Here is a 25000-nt window from a genome sequence, read left to right as displayed (position 1 = left end):
CACTCCTGGGAGTCTAGCTTTCTTGTGGTGGTATTTGTGTATGTAGCTCTGTGCCCCAGGATCAGTTCTGGATGCGGGCAAAAATCAGAAGACTCCTATCCCAGGCTGTTCCTGGGCTCTAGTGTCTTCAGGGTTTTGGGCTAAAGCAGCAGGGTAGTCCTACCTGTACTCTCAGGCCTCTCCACAATCCTGGGAGGTCAGCTATCTCCCTGTGACGACTGGATATTGTACTCTGTGGCAGAGGATGGTCCCCAACCAGAGACAGAAACCAGAAGGCTCCTGCCTGCGGGTTCCGGAAGGGTTCCTCTGAGCAGCAGAGGTGGTCCTGAAAGATGCATTTTATAGTCTATATCCTATGTGGCTATATCTATGACCTCACCAGGCTACCTATAAATCCCTGTATTTCTGATTAACCACCCAGTGACCTCTTCATTCCCAGTGCTCCCTTACAGTGCTCTATGCTCTAGGAAGTTAGACCATAGCTACTTTCTGAACAGATACATGAACTGCTACTTGTTTTATTATTTGCTCTTACTGCATAGGCAATGGCATATTATAATGGATATGGTTTCATTGCAGGAGAACTAAGACTTCAATTTCTAGATGTTCTTCACTTGTCATTCCCAGTGTCCCCTGCCTCGTGTCTAGTGTCCACGTTGGCTAGATGTGCACTTCATGCCTAATCAGAAATGCCAAAGGCTTTAAAGGTTTAATAGAAGACAATTTCTCATGGGTGCCAAAGCTGTGGCTGCTCTTTCTGAATGAGGTCTCTAGCATTTAAAACTCTGGCCATCTCTAGTCATAGACAAGGGAATAGGAGGTAAACTAGAAAACCAACATTCAACAAGAAGGGTAGGGGGTTATAGACTACCAAGCTAAAGAAAAAAGGTTCCAGGGATTTTTACATTGCATCTGATTTGCTATTTAGAAGTGCTCTGATCTGTTCAATTCACCAAGCATCATGGGGCATCTTCTTTGAACAGGGTATTATAAAGATTATGAATATGAGCAATATGTAGTTTCATTAAGGTACTTATTTGATTCTCTTATGAGACAAACTTATGTCTCATATATATTCTGGATAATCTGATGAAATCCATAGATGTTCCTTTCCCAAGATACTTGTGACCACACACAGAACATTTAGCTCATAATTCCCTCTCCTCCAAACTCCAGTCATGGGCCTATCTGAAGAGGTAAAGAACAAAATTTGTGTATTAGTGACTGGAAAATTCAGAATGCTATAAATGGTCTAATAGATGCATGAAGGTTATGGGGAATTACAAAAGAGAGAAGACATACCTGTCTGAAGGTAGCAGAATGGGCTTCCACTCTGAGGTATGGCATGTATATTCTACCTTGAAGGGTCACAGATCAAAAACTGCATCTAATGTAAGGAACAGACTCAGGACAGGCATAGACAAAAACATCAAGTCTGACATTGTTAGAAGTCTGATGCACCTGGAACATAGGAGACGTTGAAGAAGCTGAAGAGTAACAAAGAGATTAGCCATCAGTAGGCCAGAATGCCAACACTGATTCTCATTGTCACCCTCTTGTGTCTTATCCGTGGACAGTGGAGGATGACCTGGCCATGACTGAGTCTCACAGTCTTTCTTGGGATGAATAGAAAAGGAAAGGAATTAGATGTAAATGGAAGGCTTGCTTCCAAAAAGGCAGTAAAAGTCTAAATTTGGGGGTATTAACAATATACAGAGTGGTAAAGCCACATAGAAGGAATCTATAAAGAATTATGCAATGATGGCTACAAGCCCTACACAGTGACTGGCCACAGCGGGGCATGTGCTAGAGCCTCTTGCATTAACATCATTAAACATTTTCTGTACAAGCTAAACTGGCCAAGGAAAATTTATATATTGTTCTTTTATTCCATTTACATTATTCCCTTATTATTTTTACAATTCCTGGTACAATGCTTTGAAAATAATAGACATAATAAGTGCTTGATTGGATTGAATTTAGTTAAATTTAATTTATAGTGTGATAGTTACCAAGCCAATAATTATTATCTCGTTTTGAATAATGATGTCAGTCTCTAAACATAATTTAAGAATTACTGAGTTTTTTTTCCTGGCAGGCCCTTGAGGACTGGCAGGGCGCTCGATTTGATTTTACGTGAAAATGTGTTGTAGACCTTGTTCATGACGCTTGATGACAACACCTTAACCAGGAAATTAAAATGAAGCTGAGACGCTATCTCTGTGAGATGTGATATTTCTTTCTCCCTGAGGACTCTTAGCAAAAAGAAAAAAGAAAAGAAAACCTGCCTTGGTGATAAAAACTGTGCTTTAGAGACACAGAAGGTGTGGAGATTGGAAAACATAAAACTGGTAAGGTTCTTAGGGGCTGTTTGTCTTCACATCTTATAAGGACTTATCTCAGGACCATTAATCAAAAGAATCAAATCTAAACACACTATTCTTACTAATATTCTTCTTCCAAACTGCATGCTTGGTTGATACACGTGGAGCCCGGTATCTGCAGTGTAGTTGCATGCAGTACCTCTGTGGACTCTGCCAAGGCTTCCCATTTAACAAGTTCTTTCTTCCCACTAAATTTTTGAACTTTAGTTTGGGACGGGGTTTTAGTAAGGTACAGAAATAAATTATTTAAGAGAAGCCTCAATAACCGACTACTTTGCACACAGCTTTCTTGATTGCAATGTTTCTAAGATTTTAAGGACATTTTGAAAAATAAATTCCTCTGGCTCAAATGAGCATCAGTTTTTTTGTCCATTCATTTCCAACTCCACCTTTTAAGTCACGCCCTATCCCAGACATTCTTAAATTGTGTTGTCCAATACAATCACCTGGAGTAATGCTTGAATCTAGAGATGCCCTGGACACACCAAGGACTGGGGAAGGAGACAGCATAGTTCGAAATCTTCCAACTCTGTGAAGAACAGCCCTGGTTCATGCTACCAATTCATTTCCTACACGTGTAGATATGAGTAACTTAGCATGACAGTTGAAAAAGGAAAATAAGAGTTAAAAAATGTATAGAATGCAAATTCTTGATAAAAACATAAATAAATATGCACGAATTTTTAAATGGAGCCATTTGTTTATGATAACAGGGATACGAGATGTTTTTTAGTTACAGACTTTGCTTTAAGTTCCAGATCAAAAAACTTGCCGTTGGGTCCCATCAGGTCAGAATCTGAAACACCATCATGCCCGCCACACTTCATGCTCTTCACTGCTGGCAACCCTCATCCTGGGGCATGACACGCCCCATGTCCAGCTGTGACTTCCCAATCTGCTTTCAGGAGGCCATGCGAGGTTGACCTTCTCCTCCAAGCAGTACCAAGTTTCCAGCCAGTGATGGCATCTCTGTACTTAGAGTTCCTGAGGCAGTTAAAGTTTTCTCACCATAGCTATGGACTTATCATAACTCAGAGGTGTGTGTCAACCTTCCCTCGAGCCTGACTGTGACCTCCCCTGTGGATAGGATTTCATGTCAATCACAAATCACATCAACCACGTGGCAATCCAGATCCTTAAAAAGTATCCGTTGGATTTCATTTCTTTTCAAACTATTATAGACTCTCTTTTCTTGTCCCAAGTCTGTAAATATAAGCATATGGCAGCCTTTCTCCATATGCTACAACCACAACGTGTAATAGATATATGGTTAGTAAGGATGCATTAAAATATCCTGTCTTCTTATGAATGAGTTGAACTCAAGAGAAATGTCTTAAATGTGTGTGCATGTGCGTGTGCGTGTGCGTGTGCGTGTGTGTGTGTGTGTGTGTGTGTGTGTGTGTGTGTGTGTGTTTCTGTATTAGGGAGGTGTTCATGCTCCCATGCTTGTGTAAGTCAGAGAACAACTTCATGGAGTTATTTCTTTCCTCCAACCATGTGACTTCAGAATTGAGCTTGGGTCATGGTATCAAGTGTCTTTGCCTACTGCTCCATCTTATCGACCTAAGCCTGAAGTTGAACTTAAACAATGACCACTCCGATGAGTGTCATATTTATAACACATTTTCACCTGTGAAAAGCAAAACCAAAATGAAGTCATAGAAGAAAGTCTACAATATGAGGTGAATAACTTTGTAACTGTGGGAGAAAAACTGAGGGAATTTGAATGGGAAGGAGTAAGAGAATAAATTCTAGTATGTCTCTGTTTTCTGTCAAAAATAGCATGCTACCTAAAGTGAACAAGGCTTGAAAGAAGAAAGTTTTGAGTCTCTGAGCTGGAAGCTAAGAAAGAAAGTCAAGGAGGAGAAGCCTTTATTGGTTCTGACACACCCATATGACCAGGGAGCTGAGCCTGATTGCCACCTCACACCCCCATCCATCTCTATAAGGCCTATAGAAGTCCTTGAAATCCCTTGTACATTATGCCGACTTGACCCTTTGAATATTGAATGAAATTTTTCATTTGAGAATTGTCAGGAGGAAAAGTGAATGCCAATGTGTGTGTGTGTGTGTGTGTGTGTCCGAGGACATGAGAATTTCATGTTGTAGTTACGTTTCTCACTGCTGTGACAGAGTACCTAACAGAAACAAATTAAGGCAGGAAAGGATGATTTCAGCCTCTGGTTTCAGGAGGTTGCAGCCTGCTGTGATGGTGAAGGCAGAGCGAGGTGCCTCTGGCCACTGAAGTGAGTCATTCCTCCTGACCCACTTCAGCCAGCCACGCCCTACCTCCTAAAGGCCTTCAAAATTATTTCACAGGAATCTGTGGGGAACATCAGTTTCAAGACATAAGACATAAGAAATAGAATGGATATTGCAGTTTGATTTTCTACAAACTCACAAACATGGGTTAAGAATATGCAGTTTGAAGACTGGAGTATGGCTCAGTTTTTAGAGTGATTTGTGTGTATAAAGCCCCAGGCTTGATCCTCATTCCCACAGAAACAAGCCCAGATGGCATGCTCCTGTGATCCCAGCACTGGGAAGTAGAGTCGAGAGGGTCAGAAGAGACATAACCTTAGCCTCAGCTACATAAGTAGAAAGCTCAGTGACAGCCTGGGACACATGAGATCCTGTCTCAAAACAAACACAAACAAAACAGAATGCACATCATGAAAGACCCATCTTAGAATTTCATATCCAGCACTCAGAGTGATCAAGATGATTATCGCGCCTTGGTTCTTCTACGCTGAAGATTATGTTTGCCTTGGAAAATCCACATGGATTGTGGCTTGCACGGAAGATTGGGAAATTAATATCTGGAGAGCAGAGAGTTGCGTGGAGTTTAAGGGGAAAACAATGCACAGTATATCCCTGTTGTTATGGGCCTTGACTAGGTCATTTATCAACAGAACTCTCCCTGCACATACCTGCAAGTGTCACCTTACATGGGTGGTCATGCGGCCTCATGGCCAGGCATCACCACTTTAAGCATGAAGGGCAAGGGTAAGCCATGGAGGGGCGTGCTTATAGGTGAGTACCCATGTGCGTATACACACTATTCATCTTAAGGATGTATACCTTGACAAGTTACATACAATTTCAGTCTAACTGCAATTTCTATTTTTCTTAACTTAAAACAAATCATAATGCAATGGATGTTCTGCTTATAGATCAAATCTCTCTAAAAATTAATATACATATAATTATATAACTCATTCCTGAATTTCCTAAGTTGATAACAATCCTACTCTTATAACATAGTTGGCCTGTTAGGACATACCAGGCTATCTTCATGCCAAAGGACCGAAGAAGACAGATGTCAGTCAGTGCATGAGTGATGCTATTTACCTGGAGATGCTATTATGTGATATCTTCTGCTTCTCTGAGTATGGGGTAGGGATTTAGGTATGATATATGACAGGAACATCACTAGGGAGCTATTTTACAGCTTTGTAGGTGAGCCCAGTGTGCAGCCAGAATTGAGATCCACTACATCCAAATGGTGGAAATCATGGTAGTCTATAATCACTGGCTTGTTACATCTCCAGCTACCAGCCCTGTGAGAATCTTAAAGGGTCTGTAGTTCTGTGGTCCTGAGAGTGGTCTGAAGAGCTTCAGCAAGCCTTCCCCAGCTCTGCTACTTCTTAGACTGGAGGATCTACCTCCAGTCTAAGCAAGAGCTTTAGAAAAAGAATAGACACGGCATCAGAGATAAGAGCCTAGCCTCCGAATGGCCCAAGAAAGGTCGGCCTGGAACCACATCATGACATGCACTAAAACCCTGAGGTTGTTTTTTATAGTCCTCTCATTACTATACCTTCTCCCTCTGGTGTTTAGGACGTTAAGCATCTCTATCTGGGAGTAACTGGGCTTACACACATTATAAAGTATAAGGTTATTAAATAGTTCCTTCGTGATACTTGCTATGGTAGCTCAGTATCTCATCTGAGCAACAAAGCCAGGACCTCTCAGAAATACAGCATCTGTTGCCCCACCCCAGCGTGGCTTAGATCAGAGTATGTAGATATTTTAACACTGGTAGCTTTCTTTCTTCCTTCCTTTCTTCTTTCCTTCCTTCCTTTCTTCCTTCCTTCTTTTTAGTATCTGTCATTAGTAGTTTACCATAGATACTCAGATTTAGGTAAGCCTAACTCTGAACTTAGATTCCATCTCCTATATTTGTGTGATATCAGCAAACAGATTACAAACACCTCCATAGCAACAACTTCTACCATTTCCTTCATCCCTATCCTGAAGGTTCTACCTGCAGTTGCCTGAACGTATGGAAAAGTAGTTAGCCTGCATCTGTGTACACTTATTTTTAAAGACAAACTCTTGTGTATTAATCAGTAAAATCAGTTCTAATACTCTTTATGGTTATTATTTGAAGTAGGATTGCCTTGAGAATGCTTTTGTTCTTTCCACATATGGTTAATGTAGGAAGTTTGTTATTCCGAATTCTGCCTTAACAAGGATAGCAATCTAAAATGCATGCAGTTGGATAGATGAGAAATCCCAACTTCCTCTCCCTTTTGCCAAGTAGCAGGTGTTCTCCAGAGCCCTTAATGCGCAATAGATGTTTCATAAAATGTGCACAGTGCCATCTAGTGGTCCATTGTCAGGATTGTATATCCTAAATCATCAGTAAGCAACTGTTGGGGCTGAAACAGACTTCCTGCTGACTTCCCACTGAATCCCAACTTAACATTTCTTGGTGCTCCTGCTTAAATGGGAAAAATACTGATAGAACTTTTTTTCAATAATTAATATGAGGCTGAGGAGATGGCTCAGCAGTTAACAGCCTGGGCTGTTCTTCCAGAGGATCCAGGTTCAATGCCTAGGACCCACATGAATGCTTACAACTGACTATACTTCCAATCCCAAAGGATCCGATGCCCTTTTCTGGCCTCTGTGGGTATCAGGCACAAATGTGGTACACAGACATACATGTAGGCAAAAAACCCATAAACATTGAAAATAACCCAGAAAACTGCAGAAGCATTGTAATATGATAAACTCTAAGAAGACATATATAAGCCAGAGACACACAAACACACTAAAATGGACTGGATTCGACCCAGTATGGTGGCATGAGCCTTCAATCCCAGCAATCCTTGAGATGGGTTGACATTTGAGTCCAGCCTGGTCTACATGGTGAGTGCCAGGCCAGTGAAAGGAGTTTCTCAACACCGTCATGCCCTGTATTACTTACTTGGTCTCCACTAATAAATTTTAACTACTCCAGCTTCTTCCCTGTCTGTCGCCATTCCTATCTTCTCTAGACTTGGAAATGATATTTTCACACTGGACATGATCATATAGCTCTACTCTACTACATCTTCATCCTTGGCACAAATCCTGCTCATGGCTATGGTGTGTCCTCACTCCAACCTTGTCCATCTGGTGCCACCACAACTCTGTCACCATCTCATTCTGTGCATAGCACTCTGGGCCTTACCATAGGCCACACGTTTTACTACCCGTGTGACTGAGTGACACTTGTGTCCTCACCAGATAATTGGTTCCATGGATTGGGAAGCACATTTTTTTACTGTAGAACTGTCAGCTTTACAGTAACTTATTAACAATTATAAAGCTTGTTTTACATGAATGGTTTGTAATTATCTGTCCTCACGGTGAGCCAGACCCAGAGCTTTGCTTCTCAGTGAACCAAGGCCTTTGGTGTAAGAAAACACACATTCTGAGCACATTTATTTGAAATGATTTCAATACAACATCAAGATCTTTTATTTGCCTATAACAATAAGTTATTATTTTCTGTAGCATGTGAAGTGTTGTCCAGAGATTGACTCTTTTAATCCACAGTATAATCAAATGAAGGGATTAAAACACTATGAGAACTGACCGTATTGAAGTAGTGGGGAATTCAGACCATCACTGTGATTCTTCACAACTGCGCCATATTGCCTCCTTGGGTTCACATATGCCCTTAGAAGCCCTTGATTCATCGTTGAGTTACATTGGCATTTTCTTACTTAGTTACCATGTGTGATTATACTCCTATGATATGAAGGAGCTGTGATGCGTGCTGGAGAGGTGAACAATTATCACAACACGCACAGACTCCCTGTGGTGTGTTCACTACAGAAACAGGTACAAAACTCGGAGATGGAGAAGCCAGAAAGACATCCTTGAAGACGTGGTCCTGACGCTGAGGTGTACTGAGACCTGGATGAGAAATAAACAGGGGACAATTTAAACAGACAAAGGCCCTCACAAGCCATGCTTGGATTTCAAATTAATGGGGAATTATGAAAGAAATTTACACAGCAGACAAGTGACATGTCATATTGTAGTTCGAAAATGAAGTCAGCCCGAACTAATTCCCATTCTCATAACATCTTGCAGTCACACTCTGAGGAACAGACTCACAGAGTAAACACACAATAATGACAGGGACCATAAAACACTCAAGAATAAAAGTAAACCCCGCCCCCAAAAAAGCTTTCATTAATAATTGGCACTTTTCTGGGAGTGCCTTGTAATGCTAATTAAGACAGAAAAGGCGCCAGACTGGAGAGATGATTCGGGGGTTAGAAGCATTTGCAGTTCTTTTAGAAGACCAGGGTTGGGTTTGCAACTCCCACATGGCAGATCACAAGCATCTAAAGTCCAGCTTTAGGGACTACACCACTGTTCCTGACCCTCATGGGGACTGCATGTGCGAGGTACACACATATACGGCAAAAACACTTGTAAGTATAAAATAAAAGCAAATAACACTTTTAACAAAGATGAGGTATAAAAGAGTGGGAAAAACACTGGCTGCGACCTTGCACCCACTACGCTCTTAAACATTGACCTCTAGCCTGTCAAGTCATTTTACTTATAAATATTCAATAAGAAAATTCACATAACAACCCTGTACATCCTTACTCATAATAACTTTATTTGTTTCAGCCACAATCTGGATCAACTCAAATGCCCATCAACAAATGGGTCTGTGACCAAACTGATGCTTCCATACAGGATATCACCCAGCAATAACAAGAAGTGAATTATCAATGCATGCCCAATAGAGATGACTCTTAAAATAGTTATTCTAAGCCTTCTACTATTCTTCTAGTAGAAGATGAACAAATGGAGTTCCAGTTATTTAATATTCAATAAAATTATAATAGAAAGTAAGAAAATCAAAGTTGCCTGATTGCGTAGAATGGATTACAGAGGCACACAAGAACACTTTCAGTGTTAATTGCTACTGGGGCATCATAGTAATACTTCAGAACAAACAGAAAGGGACTTCCTGAGTAATTCAGGAGAAAATAACCAAGCTTATAATTTTTGACCAGGTTGTTCAGTAAGCTGTGACTTGGCTCCTCAGTGGTGTGGGCTTGTCCTTCTGGGCTTTCCTTCTCCCCTCCCCCCTTATCAACCTCCGTACATACATATATATTTATGTGTGTGCGACTGTGTAAATATATGTATGAAAATGAATTTACTTTAAATACTCAAAACGGATTCTGACCTCCTTTAGGCACTTAACGCTTAGGTTCTTATCCTCTTTTCATTTCAAGCAGTCACTGCATTGGGTGGGGAAATTTTTTAAGCCCGATTGCCTTGAATTTGACTACCAACTTTGCTAGTGACTGTTCTTACACTGACAGTTAACGACCCATCCCTCAGTTTTCCTGCACGTACATAGGATCAATGACCATATTTCAAGGGCGGTTGTAACACAGAAAGTGATGATTAATATTAGTTGCCAACAAGGCAAGGTCTGGCCTCACCTCGGAGGCACACCTGTAAACACGTATATGAAGGAGATTCTAGTTCCGTTCGTTGATACGGGAAGGCCACCCTGCTGTGTACGGCACCCTATAGGATGGGTCTGAATAAAATGGAGAAAATGAACAGAACGGAAGCACTGGTCTCTCCATGCTTCCTAATTGTGGATGCAATGTGGCCAGTCACGTGACTTCCCCACAAGGCCTGCACCCGGAAGCCATTTCTTTCTAAAGTCGCTTCTTTTGCCACAACACCGAGAAGGTAACCCATGTACTTAGTATTCGGTACGTCATTTGTTGCTAAGTGGAAGGTCTTCAAGCACTGGAGACAGACTTCTGGTCACGTGTGTCCCCCACAGCAGCTGGGCGCATGTGCAGAGCCTAGACAACCCAGCCCAGCCATCAGTGCACTTGGGTGTGCTCTGGGCTCACGTGTTCACTCTGCTTCCGTTCTAGTGCACCTGGTGGACATTTGGAACGTCATTGAGGCCCTGCGGGAAAACGCTTTGAATAACCTGGACCCAAACATAGAGCTCAACGTGGCCCGCCTGGAGGCAGTGCTCTCCACGATTTTTTACCAGCTCAACAAGCGGATGCCAACCACTCACCAAATCCACGTGGAGCAGTCCATCAGTCTCCTGCTGAACTTCCTGCTCGCAGCCTTTGACCCGTGAGCCCCCTGTGACTGTCAATTACTCTCTCTGTGCTTGGGTTCTGTTTTCTTTTACACTTTCCTTAATTTTCTTGAATAATTTTCTAGTTTCGTTTCGAAAATATTTTTTTTCTTTATCAGATGTTGCGTTCATAAATGAAACTTTAAAGACTTCTGAGACAACCAGAGAGTAACGTAACACACGGGCATGGGCAGACGGTTGTATCTTATGAGAAAACCTTGATTTACCATATCATCCCGTGTGTTGCAGTCTAGATGGGTGCTGCAGAGTGAGTTCTGATGACTTACACGCAGAGTGATTTGACAGAGCATGAAGAAGGAGAATAGATTTAAATGAATTCTTTGCCATTTAACTTTATAGACTGTGGTTTCTGGGGTGTCATAAGAACACCCTAGGTGACAGAAAAGAAATTGAAGAGTTTCTTGGCTAGCCTAGAAAAGTGGCGACGACCGGCCTTACATGGACTGGTCAGCCGTGTGTGCCCCACACAGTGAGAGAGTCTACCCCTGTCATGTACCACAGCTGAAATGTAGCCTCATTATCCCATAATTCCCCACTCAGAATCAGAGAACCTTGGAGCTGGCTGACATCTTAAAGAGTGTTCACACAAATCTCATTTCACAGATGAAGGGCCTGAGGCACAAAGAGGTTGTCGCTTAGCCAGTTCTTTACGGCATGTCAGTGGAGGAATGGGGACTTGGGTATTCTGCTAGGGCTTTTTCCGTTGTGTACATGACAGCCACATAACCGCTGAAAATTGCAGGCATTACATGATCAGCCTGCGATTTCAAAGGGCTGTTACCTTCAGTAACATGCCCCTAGTATGGACATGACATCTCCAATTGAGGTTTTATGGCATTTTGAATATTAAAAGGGGAATTGCAAAGCTGACCTTTACACGATCATATTTTAATTCTGAAGATTTTGCTTATCCCCCTTGTCTGAGTTCAGAAAACATGTCCGTGGCGAGGGAGCTGTTCTGCCATGCCCACCAAAGTCACCAACTGTCACCTTGCTGTCCACTTTGTCATGGAATGGCCTCTGCTCAGGTTGACCAGCATATATTATTATCTCTGTGACGAGAAGATTGTGAGAAATTTGCAAGTTGAAACAAATGCTTTTAGAATCAGCTGCCCAAATAGACGGGTTTCTTGCCTTGTGCACAGTTTAGGACCAGATGGTCTGCTCTGGTCGGACCACTGTAGAAACTGGGACAAACGGTGAGAGAAGGCTGTGGCTTCACACGCAGGTGATAGAATGGAACTGAGTCATGGGATTTCTGGAACAGAGTCCCCACCCTGGCCCCTTAACAAGAATACAACAGTGTCCAGACCTGTCACTAAAGGCTGAGTGGCACTCACGTGCTATAAGTGCATGCTAGCCACCATCTTATTACTAGGCCAGGTATCTGACATAAGTAACTTGTAGCACCTTGGCAAAGGGTCTGCTCACCCATGATGCCCTCAGGAAGCAGGGAGAGGGCACCAGAGTCCCATCATCCCCTTTGCAAGCTTACACTCGGTGGCATAAATTCCTTCCATTTAGTTGCAGTGTTAAAGATTCCATCACCTCCTAACAGAGCCATGAGCTGGAAACCTGCCTTTCGTATATGAAGTTAGGGAGGGACTTCGGCTCTAATTCCAGCTAAATGTAATTGATGGAAAATATTAAAACAAATATGGGGCAGACGACGTATCTTAGTGGTTAAGAGAGCTTACTGCTTTTGTAGAGGACCCAGGGTCAGTTCCCAGCACCTACCTGGTGGGTCACACCATCTCTAGCTCTAGTTCAAGGGATCCAACACCCTCCCTGGGCCGCAGTCATGCACACAGCGCACATACATAAATGCAGGCAAGACTCTCACGGCATAAAGCACCTTTCTAAAAAGGAAATTTCATTTCCTCCAAAGTTCTAAATTATTTCTGGAAATGCAAAGAGTCAAAGTTAAAGCATAGTTTGTACCCAATTCTGTAAATATAGAAGCAGGTTTAGATTAGTAACAATGAAGGGATTGTCTTATGAAATACACAGCATTCAGCTCATAGGGTTAGAAGCTTCCCTTTTGTTATGTGACAAAGCAAAACCGTAAGTACTGCAGAATCATTTCAAGGCCCCCCATACATGTTACATGTGTGTTACATATGTGACATGTATGTTGCATATATTACATGTATGCATATGTGCATGCATATATACATATATACATACATACATACACTTTCTTATTAGGAAAATCTTTTGCTAATAGAAAAGTATATATACATATATCTGTATGTGTGTTTGTGTGTATGTGTATATGTGTATATATGGATATATGGATACATACACATGCACACAAATGTGCACACACACACTATGGTAAGAAGAAATTCACAGAAATGTAAAGAAAATACTATCACCAGCTCTTCCTATAGATTAGAAGCTCCTGGATATTTAACTAATCCCCAGTGAAGGAGTCTTATAAACACAGCACTGAAACGCTACTCTGAAAACATCGTATCGTCTCTCATCTGGCATAGAATAGCTAAGTATGAATATTGACTGCTACCAGGTATTCCCTCAGACAGTTTTTGGAATTTCAACATGAAATGCAAACTATCAGGAAGTGCTGCTCACTACAAATGTAGCATTAAAGAATAAAGCAAATGTTCATTTCTATCTTATAATAGTAAACTTATGCTTACCCAAATGAGCGCCAGTGTGGTGACATGATGTCACTTCCTGCCACCCACTACGGAGCCCGTGTTTAAAGCAACTCGTTCTATTTTAACAGATACAGATGAGCCTGATACTAGTGAAACAAAGATGCACTGCTGCTGCTGCCGCTGCTGCCGCTGCCGCTGCTGCCGCTGCCGCTGCCGCCGCTGCCGCTGCTGCTGCTGCACCAGCTGCACACTCGCTGACATCCCTCAGGGGCTGTTTCTCATTTTGAATGGATGTATTTTTAAATGGGAAAACCAGATATGAAAAAGCAGAGGTGCATTAAGACCCCGCACTCCAAGGAGGTCACAGTTTTAAAAACAGGAAGGACAGTAGAGAGATTACAAGCCATGTAGAAGGAGAATCTGCATTCAGAGAAATGTACTCAATGCTTTTGTCAGGGCCTTGAAATTTATCAGACTCAGCAATTTAGACCCCAAAATTATCACCGTTGATTATATCCTAGGACACCACATTTACCTTCCTACACTATAGCTCCCCAAGAAAAGCATTTCCGCCACAGCTCAAAATCTGGATCTCAGTTTTCTTTTGTTTTCTTTTTTTTATTGATGTATTTTTATTTACATTTCAAATGATTTCCCCTTTTCTGGGTCCCCACTCCCCACAAGTCCCATAAACTCTCTTCCCTTCCCCTGTTCCTCCATCTACCCCTTCCCACTTCCCTGTTCTGGTATTCCCCTATACTGTTGCATTGAGTCTTTCCAGAACCAGGGGCCACTCCTCCATTCTTTTTGGACATCATTTAATATGTGGATTATGTCTTGGGTATTCAAAGTTTCTAAGCTAATATTCACTTATCAGTGAGTGCATACCATGATTGATCTTTTGAGACTGGGTAACCTCACTTAGTATGATGTTCTCTAGCTCCATCCATTTGTCTAAGAATTTCATGAATTCATTGTTTCTAATGGCTGAATAGTACTCCATTGTGTAAATATACCACATTTTTTGTATCCATTCCTCCATTGAAGGATACCTGGGTTCTTTCCAGCTTCTGGCTACTACAAATAGGGCTGCTATGAACATAGTGGAGCATGTGTCCTTATTGCATGCTGAAGAATCCTCAGGATATATGCCCAGGATATATCCCCTGAGGACATGGTCCTCAGGAAGTGTCATGCCCAGTTTTCTGAGGAACCGCCAGACTGATTTCCAAAGAGGTTGTACCATCTTGCAATCCCACCAGCAGTGGAGGAGTGTTCCTCTTTCTCCACATCCTCGCCAACACCTGCTGTCTCCTGAGTTTTTGACCTTAGCCATTCTGACTGGTGTGAGGTGAAATCTCAGGGTTGTTTTGATTTGCATTTCCCTAATGATTAATGATGTTGAACATTTCTTAAGGTGTTTCTCAGCCCTCCAAAGTTCTCCATGTGAAAATTCTTTGTTTAGCTCCGTGCCCCACTTTTTGATGGGGTTATTTGTTTCTCTGGGTTCTACCTTCTTGAATTCTTTGTGTATATTAGATATTAGCCCTCTGTTGGATTTAGGGTTGGTGAAGATCCTTTCCCAATCTGTTGGTTGACGTTTTGTCCTTTTGACAGTGTCCTTTGCCTTACAGAAACTTTGTAGTTTTATGAGGTCGCATTTGTCAATTCTTGATCTTAGAGAATAAGCTATTGGTGTACTACTCAGGAACTTTCCCCCTGTGCCCATGTCCTCAAGGGTTTTCCCCAGTTTATTTTCTATTAGTTTCAGTGTGTCAGGTTTTATGTGAAGGTCCTTGATCCATTTGGAGTTGAGCTTAGTACAAGGAGATAAGAATGAATCGATTCGCATTCTTCTGCATGCTGACCTCCAATTGAACCAGCACCATTTGTTGAAAAGACTATCTTTTTTCCACTGGAGGCTTTCAGCTCCTTTGTCGAAGATCAAGTGACCATAGGTGTGTTGGTTTATTTCTGGGTCTTCAATCCTATTCCATTGATCCGCTTGCCTGACATTGTACCAATACCATGCAGTTTTTATCATTATTGCTCTGTAGAAAAGTTTAAAGTCTGGGATACTGAATCTCCCTGAAGTTCTTTTACTGTTGAGAATAGTTTTAGCTATCCTGGGTTTTTTGTTATTCCAGATGAATTTGAGAATTGCTCTTTCTAGCTCTATGAAGAACTGGGTTGGGGTTTTTAGGGGGATAGCATTGAATCTGTAGATTGCCTTTGGCAAGATGGCCATTTTAACTATATTAATCCTGCCAATCCACGAGCATGGAAGATTTTTTCATTTTCTGAGATCTTTGATTTCCTTCTTCAGATATCTGAAGTTCTTGTCATATAGGTCTTTCACTTGTTTGTTTAGAGTCACCCCTTTGGAAATCAGTCTGGCGGTTCCTCAGAAAACTGGGCATGACACTTCCTGAGGACCCTGTCCTCAGGGCATATATCCTGGGCATATATCCTGAGGATTCTTCAGCATGCAATAAGTATTGGCCTGAAATACTTTATGCTGTTTGTAGCTATTGTGAAGCAAGTCATTTCCCTAATTTCTTTCTCAGTCTGCTTATCCTTTGAATATATAAAGGCTACTGATTTGCTTGCATTGATTTTGTAGCCAGACATTTTGCTTAAGTTGTTTATCAGCTGTAGGAGTTCTCTAGTAGAGTTTTTAGGGTCACTTAAGTATACTATCATACCATCTGCAAATAGTGATAGTTTGACTTCTTCCTTTCCAATTTGTATCCCTTTGACTTCCTTATTTTGCCTAATTGCTCTAGCTAGGACTTCAAGAACTATATTGAAAAGATATGGAGAGAAGGGACAGCCTTGTCTAGTCACTGATTTTAGTTGGATTGCTTCAAGTTTCTCTCCATTTAGTTTGATGTTGGCTACCGGTTTGCTGTATATTGCTTTTACTATGTTTAGATATGGGCCTTGAATTCCTGTTCTTTCCAAGACTTTTAGCATGAAAGGATGCTGAATTTTGTCAAATGCTTTTTCAGCATCTAATGAAATGATCATGTGTTTTTTTTCTTTGAGTTTGTTTATGTAGTGGATAGCATTTATGAAAGGATGCTGAATTTTGTCAAATGCTTTTTCAGCATCTAATGAAATGATCATGTGGTTTTTTTCTTTGAGTTTGTTTATGTAGTGGATAGCATTTATGGATTTCCTTATATTGAACCATCCCTGCATCCCTGGGATGAAGCCTACTTGATCATGGTGGATGATCGTTTTGATGTGTTCTTGGATTTGGTGGGCAAGAATTTTATTTAGTATTTTTGCATCGATATTCATAAGGGAAATTGGCCTGAAATTCTCTTTCTTAGTTGGATCTTTGTGTAGTTTTGGTATCAGTGTAATAGTGGCTTCGAAGAAGGAGTTGGGTAGTGTTCCTTCTGTTTCTATTTGGTGGAAAAGTTTGAAGAGTGTTGGTGTTAAGTCTTCTTTGAAGGCCTGATAGAATTCTGCACTGAAACCATCTGGTCCTGTGCTTTTTTTTTGGTTGGAAGCCTATCTATGACCCCTTCTATTTCTTTAGGGGTTATGGGTCTGTTTAGATGGTCTATTTGATCCTGGCTTAATTTTGGTAATTGGTATCTATCTAAGAAAATGTCCATTTCCTCCAGATTCTCCAGTTGTGTTGAGTACAAGTTTTTGTAGTAGGATCTGATGATTTTTTTTTTAATTTCCTCGGTTTCTGTTGTAATATCTCCGTTTTCATTTCTAATTTTGTTAATTTGGATACTTTCTCTGTGCCCTTTGGTTAGTCTGGCTAAGGGTTTAATCTATCTTGTTGATTTTAGCAAAGAACCAGCTTTTGGTTTTGTTGATTCTTTGTATGGTTCTCTTGGTTTCTACTGGATTGATTTCAGCCCTGAGTTTGATGATTTCCTGTCTTCTCCTCCTCCTGGGTAAATTAGCTTCTTTTTGTTCCAGGGCTTTCAGTTGTTCTGTTAATCTTCTAGTGTATGCTCTCTCGATTTTCTTTTTGGAGACACTCAAAGCTATGAGTTTTCCTCTTAGCACTGTTTTCATTGTGTCCCATAGATTTGGTTATGTTGTGCCTTCATTTTCATTAAATTCTAAGAAATCTTTGATTTCTTTATTTCTTCCTTGACCAAGGTATCATTGAGTAGAGTATTGTTCAGTTTCCATGTGTATGTGGACTTTCTGTTGTTTTTATTGTTATTAAAGACCACTTTTACTCCATAGTGATCTGATAGGAGGCATGGGATTATTTCAATCTTCTTATATTTGTTGAGGTCTGTCTTGTGACCAACTATATGATCTGTTTTGGAGAAGGTACCATGAGGTGCTGAGAAAAAGGTATATTATTTTGCTTTGGGATGAAAAGTTATATATATATATATATATATATATATATATATATATATATATATATATATATATATTAACTCCAATTGGTCCAAAGCTTCAATTAGTTTCACTGTCTCTCTATTTAGTTTCTGTTTTCCTGATCAGTCCATTGGTGAGAGTAGAGTGTTGAAGTCACCCCACAATCATTGTGTTAGGTGCAATGTGTGCTTTGAGCTTTAGTAAAGTTTCTTTTATGAATGAGGGCGCCCTTGTATTTGGGGCATAGATGTTCAGGATTGAGAGTTCTTCTTGTTTGATTTTTCCTTTGACCAGCAAGAAGGACCTTCCATGTCTCTTTTGATGACATTAGGTTGAAAGTCAATTTTATCTGAAATTAGAATGGCAACTCCGGCTTGTTTCCTGGGACCATTTGCTTGTAGAATTGTCTTCCAGCCTTATACTCTAAGGTAGTTTTTGTCTTGGAAACTGAGGTGTGTTTCCTGTATGCAGCAAAATGTAGGGTCCTGTTTACGTAACCAGTCTGTTAGTCTATGTCTTTTTATTGGGGAATTGAGTCCATTGATGTTAAGAGATATTAAGGAGTAGTGGTTGTTCCTTCCTATCATTTTTTATTTTAATTTTATACGTGTGTGGTTATCTTCTTTGGGTTTGATGAAAGAAGCTTAACATCCTGCTTTTTCCAGGGTATAGTTTCTCTCGTTGTAATGGTATTTTCCCCCTACTATCCTTTGTAGGGCTGGGTTTGTGGAAAGATATTGTGTAAATTTGCTTTTGTCATGGAATATCTTGGTTTCTCCATCTATAGTAATTGAGAGTTTTGCTGCGTATAGTAGTCTCGGCTGGCATTTGTGTTCTCTTAGAGTCTGCATGAGCTCTGCCAGGATCTTCTAGCTTTCATGGTCTCTGGTGAGAAATCTGGTGTAATTCTGATAGGTCTTCCTTTATACGTTACTTGCCCTTTTCTCTTACTGCCCTAAGTATTCTTTGTTTAGTACATTTGGGGTTTTGGTTATTATGTGACAGGAGGTATTTCTGTTCTGGTCCAGTCTGTTTGGAGTTCTGTAGGCTTCTTGTATATTCATGGGCATCTCTCTCTTTATGTTAGGGAAGTTTTCTTCCATAATTTTGTTGAAGATATTTGCTGGCCCTTTAAGTTGTAAATCTTCACTCTCATCAATGCCTATAATCCTTAGATTCGGCTTTCTCATTGTGTCCTGGATTTCCTGGCTGTTTTGGGTTACAAGCTTTTTGCATTTTCTTTGACCATTGAGTCCATGGTTTCTATGGTATCTTCGGCATCTGAGATTCTTTCTTCTATCTCTTGTATTCTGTTGTTGATATTTGCGTCTATGGTCCCTGATTTCTTCCCAAGGTTTTCTATCTCCAAAGTTGTCTCCCTTTGTGCTTTCTTAGTTGTTTCTACTTCTGGAAGTTTTTGCTCACTTCCGTCATTTGCTTGTTTGTGTTTTCTTCTAATTCTTTAAGAGATTTTTGTTTCCTCTTTCATGACTTCTGCCTGTTGATCAAACTTCTCCTTTTTTTAAGTGATTTTTTGCATTTCCTCCTTATTGGCTACTAACTTCTGACCCATATTCTCCTGAATTTCTTTAAATGATTTTTGTGTTTCCCTTGTAAGAGCTTCTAGCTTTTGATCATTTATCTCCTGGATTTCTTTAAGAGATTTATTTATGTCCTTCATGTGTTCCTCTAACAACATCCTTACCAGTGCTTTTACATCCAACTCTTGTTTTTCTGGTGTGTTGGGGTATCCAGGACTTGCTATCGTTAGAGAGTTGGGTTCAGATGCTGCCATAATGCCTTGGTTTCTGTTAGTAACATTCCTAAGTTTGCCTTTAGCCATCTAGTTCTCCCTGGTGTTAGATGGTCTTATTGTCACTGGCTGGCGCTTCAACCTACTGTGGATCTTTAAGGTTATTTCTGCAACACTGGATGACTGTGTTTCATCTGGCACAGATTACTGATATGCTGTCTTCCTCTTTTGTGCCTTTGGAGCCCTGCTCAATCTTGCCTCAAGCAATGTTATACTTAGGTTGTCAAGGTGAACCAGGTGTTCTCTGACTGCTCTGTTATGGAGTGAAGATGGTGTGGTGGGGGTCACTCCCTCTGTTGATTCTCATGTAGGACACAGGTCCCGCGACCGACCAGCTTGCAGATGAACCACCTATGTGCTCAGTTCCTGAGTGTAGGCAGACCCCTGGAGATTTGCACCCCCAGAGATCTAAAGCTCAGGGTGATCCAGTACCTAGTGACGCTTTTCTGTCCCGGGAGGGAGCGAATATGGCCACAGGAAATCTCTTCCTCTGCTGCTCTCTGGGCAGGACACGGGCCCCAGCCGGGCGGGCTGGCAGACAAACCGCCTATGTGCTCAGTTCCTTGGTGCAGTCAGACCCCTGGCGGTTTGCACCACCAGAAATCTAAAGCTCAGGGTGATACACTGCCTAGTGACCCTTTTCTGTCCCGGCAGGCAGCGAATATGGCCGCAGGGATTCTCTCCTTCTGCAGCTCTCTGGACAGGACACCTGGATCTCAGTTTTCATACAGCATGCTCCCCATAGACAACAGCTGTAGCCACACTTCTGTCCTGGCCTTCCTCATGAAAGTCACTGCCACCCACAGAGGCGACCTTGAATGTCACTGGCCTAATCCACTGGTTTTCCATCTCAAAATAGCCGTTCACCCTCAAGCAGCTGTAAACAGATCTGTTTCGTGGCCACGGCCTCCCCTTCCTAGCATCTCTAGAGAACTAGATGGACAGTTCTGGAAAGAATGGGGAAAGAAGTGGCAAGAGATGGAGACGGAGGCTGTGAGGGGAGAAGATGGGGTCAGAGCTTGAGCCAGGCTTTCCCTCTCCCCGCTTCTTTCTACAAACCCTGAGGAGGTGGCCTGCCACCTGCCCTCTGCTACCAGGAGCCATCGCCATCACATCAGCCTTCAGAATTTGCCAGCCAGTGCTTCCCAGCTATCACAGTCACCTTTGTCCGCATCCCACCTGAGGAAATCCCTTCCAAGAGCTTGGAGGAGCTTTGCTGATATTGTGTTTTTGAAATATTATATTTCTTGCTGATAATGTGTTTTTACATTAGGGTACAGTAAAGCAGAAAGAGAAATAACATGGCAGGAAGTTGTAAGACAAAGATGATTCTTAGATTTCAAAGATATGCAGCCTCTGTGAGGTGGTCGCCAGCTCCGGTGCTCTGGGGAGCCCTTTGTAAGGAGGTTCCTGACTCCCGTGCTTTGGGGATCCCTTTGTAAGGGGGGTCCCCAGCTCTGGTGCTCTGGGGAGCCCTTGACCTTTCACATTCAAGTTGACTGCCATTCGCCAGGCCTTCTGTTCATCGCACAGGATTCTCCTCCCATAGAGAACATGTGACCATCTCCCAGGAGATACTACAGGGTGGGACTGTACCTCATTCTTCTCCTCATAAACAGCTCCTGAGACCATACTCAACATGAGGATGAGTCCAGCAAAATCCAAAGGCTGGCCTCTCTCAGCTCTTGTCTTAGCTTTTACTCAGACCATTTCTTTTTCTTTGCTTTTTCTTTTTTTTCTTTTTTTTTAAGATTAATGTGTCTGTTGTCTCCTCCTCCAGAAACTAGCAAATGTTAGTAGTATGAAGTTCATACTCTGTGCAAAATATGTTCCTGGCTACTAATATGCATAGCTGTATTGTTTAAAGTTCTTCAATGTGCATCTCTTATTTTCTTTCTAGTTCTCTGAAAAATACTACTGACAACTTAATCGTAATCTTATTAGCTTTTAGTCCAGTCACCTATTTCCCTTTAAGATGCTTTCTCACAAAGTTGGTTATATGGTGACAGTGGCCACCATTTTATTTTGTTTTGTTTTAATTTGATTTATTTTTGTTTTTGTTGGTTTGGTTTGGTTTGTTTTTTAGCCAATATCGTTCCCATACATATCTGGTTCACTCAAAGTCCTAATATGGCAGTGACCAATGCCCCAGGGAGTGCTGTTCCAAGCTGCATTTCTAATACTGATCCTCTAATGATCACAGGGTTACATGTAGCTGCTTTTCTCATTTCTATGACAAAGTACCTGACGGTGACCTAAGGGAAGGACAGGCTTTGTCTGACTCACAATTTTAGAAACTCCATCCGTCATGGCAGATGGGTTTGCACTGTCAAGAACTGCAGGAGTTTGCAGCACAGATGGTTTGACATACCGGCCAGGAAGCAGAGCAAGCTTCAAAGCAAGGCTGACCATAACCTACAGGCCTACTTCTCTTCCTCGACTCGGCACCACCTTCTATCTGTAACCTCCCCAAACAGCACCACCAGCTGGCAATCAAATATTCAAACATATGAACCTGTGGGGAGCATTTCACAAGCAAACATAGGGGGAGGTAACAATGCAAAAATTGTAAAAAGCACCGGGTATTCTCTGGGTCAGTAATGGTGCTGATTTGGCACTGTTATCAGACTGTTCCCGGGGAGAGGTGATGCTGGGTGACACACCAAGACTAAACAGCTTCAGGGGGTGCAGCATCATAGTGGGTGGTGTGAACAAATCAATAATTCAAGACACACATACGTACATACATACATATGTACATACATACATAAGTACATACATATATACATTCATACATCTATATGTACATGCATACATACATATGTGCATACATACATCTTACATACATATATAAGTTCATACATGCACACACATATGTACATACATACATATATACATGCATATGTACATATATACGTACATACATACATACATACATACATTCGTACATACATACATACTATCACTTTATTTAGGGACCTGATTTAGTTTGTCTTTACATTTCCTATTTCATATTTCAATATGAGAATTAATGTGCTTTTCCTCCTCTCAGACTTAGTCTATGTGTTTCAGAATATTAGGATACTACTCACATGTGTGACCTTTCTGGTTATCCTGGCAGAGTATGGGAAAGAAATAAGCTGAACTTATTATGTACAACCATTACAGCATTAGTGCCTATGTTGTGACCACAATGCAGGACTGCCTATCATATGGTACTTTTACATAGAGAGCACTGAATCCAGGCAGGCTGTGCTCTGTGTCACGTCACACCTTACAGTGTCTACTAAATAGCCATGTTCATACTGAGCCCCCGGTGCTTTAGGAAAAGGACCAGGGCACCCTCAATATCTGGGCTGTAACATTATCCTGGAATTCTGCCAAAAACCTTTCTGCCTTGTGAATTAAAAAAAATGGATATCTAATGCAAGTATACTACAAAATACAGAGACATTTCTCCGTGTCCCAGTGAAGCATATGAATCAGTCTTAAGACTGCCATGTCATAGGAAAAGGAGCACAGGACTGGCGTGTACCCCAACGTTCCTTGTTTCTTCTGCTGGGGACACCCTAAGTTCACAGTAGCCATCGAGTGGTCTTCCCTAGAGATTGTCACTTTCTTTTTAAGCACAGAAAGCCTTTTGTTTTAGCTAGAATAAAGTCATTTCCCAAAGAATATTTATAGTAGTAAGCAAATTGAATGTTCTTAGTATCTCTCGTCTTTCATCAGACATACTCTTGGAATGCACAGGAGATGGAATTCCGGGGAGGAAAGGGGTCACAGTCATTGGCTCTACCCCAGCTGGGAAGCTCCTGGCAAATCCACCTTGCCCAGGAGCAGAAGTATTTCCCTGGTGTTCCACTACCTTTGCCGTGCAGATGCCAGGAGCCTGTGGAGAAGCCAGGGCCAGTCAGAGGGCTTGAGTTTGTTCATAAGCTACTACTTCCAATAGCCTCAAAAAAAAAACCCAAAAAAACAAATATAGATGTTATCCCTTCCAAATCTAGGCCATTAAGAGGCATAAAGTCAATCACTTAATTTTTACTCAAACATTTCTGACATTGTAAGTCAGAAGGTTTCTTTCATTATTTATGAATTCAATAATTTAACTTGGATGCTACGAGCTTTCTATGAGATGTGTGCTGTAATAAGCTGAGGGCAGATAAATAACAAGAGGCCGTGAAATGTGGTGCCATTTATAAAATCTGTGCACAAAACTAGCGCTTCCTGTTTGAGAACTCCTAAATGAGGGATAAGGATTTCTGCCTATTCACGAGAGCATTCATCAGAGTTTAGAGCTCACTAAGGAGGTGAAATCTGGCATGGGGTTCTGAGCTTCGGATGGGAAACTCCCTTGGCAAGGTGGAGGATGTGAGCTCTGTGCTGAGGTCAAGTTGGTAGTGGAGGTCTGTCACAATTTCCTTGTTATTTTCCCTCTCAAAATCAGATTTCCCTTTCCATAACCTTTCCTCTAAAAGGAACGTCCTAGCTGAAGCCAGTCAGTTTGTAATTAGAGTCATGAGAAACCCTGCTCACTTTTGAATTCCTGCTCACAATGAATTCCACTTTAACAAAAATGGTTTTTAATATAGATTCCACAGTTATCCACGTATTTTTCAGACAAAGAGTGCGTGTGTGCTCTCCTCTTCTCATCTAGGAAAGGTGGCTTGCTTCCTGGGAGTGGCAACAAAGTATCAAGGAAAACAAAGGAGTTAAGAAAACATGAATTCATGAAGCAATTTCAGATTGTACCTTTGATAATTTTGCTCAGATTTATCTGATTCTCAGAAATATCTTGTTTGGTATTAAGTCCTAAGAGAACAATTAGATAGGCTAGTTTGAGATCAAGCTGTAACAGAAAAGAACAGTTTGAAAAAAGCAGAAGTCTGGTATCATTGACATAAAACCAGAATCTTTTCCGTTGTGCCTGGAGACAGTGGCAGGACATGTGAGCAGGCATGCATTGCGAGCTGGCCTCGGAATATTGAAAAGGAAACTGTTATAGGTACAACTTTCCTATTTTATTTTAAAAATGAAAGTTTCGTAAGAAATGACACACTAAATTGCAGTTTCTGTCTTGGGCATTCTCTGAGCCTTTTACACCAGTGAGGAGTCAGTTGCACTCAGATATCAACTTTACAGTGTAAAGCTGGTGAGGTTGTCTCTAACTGCTGTCCCTGCAGTCGGATCCACTGCATCTGGCAGGATGCATGCAGCGCTCCCGGGCACAGCCAGCTCCACTCTCCCTAGACTATTCATTTTGTCATTCTTAAGAGTAGCAACCCTCACAGCCATGAATATCAACTATGATATTCTTTATGATTCTAGTGATATTAGAATGAACAATTTGTTCCAGATGGTGCAT

The 25000-nt window shown here is 41.4% G+C and overlaps 1 protein-coding gene across 1 annotated transcript in view; it reads left to right on the top strand.

Moving 5' to 3' along the window:
- Dtna (dystrobrevin alpha) overlaps window positions 1-25000 on the top strand; it is a 250751-nt gene that overhangs the window by 147079 nt on the left and 78672 nt on the right. Inside the window, exon 5 of the mRNA XM_052155755.1 lies at window positions 10592-10805. Coding sequence (XP_052011715.1) covers window positions 10592-10805 — 214 coding nt within the window. The remainder of the gene's footprint in view (window positions 1-10591; window positions 10806-25000) is intronic.

Source organism: Apodemus sylvaticus, chromosome 13 (genome assembly GCF_947179515.1).
Source record: "Apodemus sylvaticus chromosome 13, mApoSyl1.1, whole genome shotgun sequence".
Lineage (NCBI taxonomy): Eukaryota > Metazoa > Chordata > Mammalia > Rodentia > Muridae > Apodemus > Apodemus sylvaticus.
The sequence above is the reverse complement of the archived record's forward strand: the minus strand, read 5'-3'. Positions and strand labels throughout refer to the sequence as shown.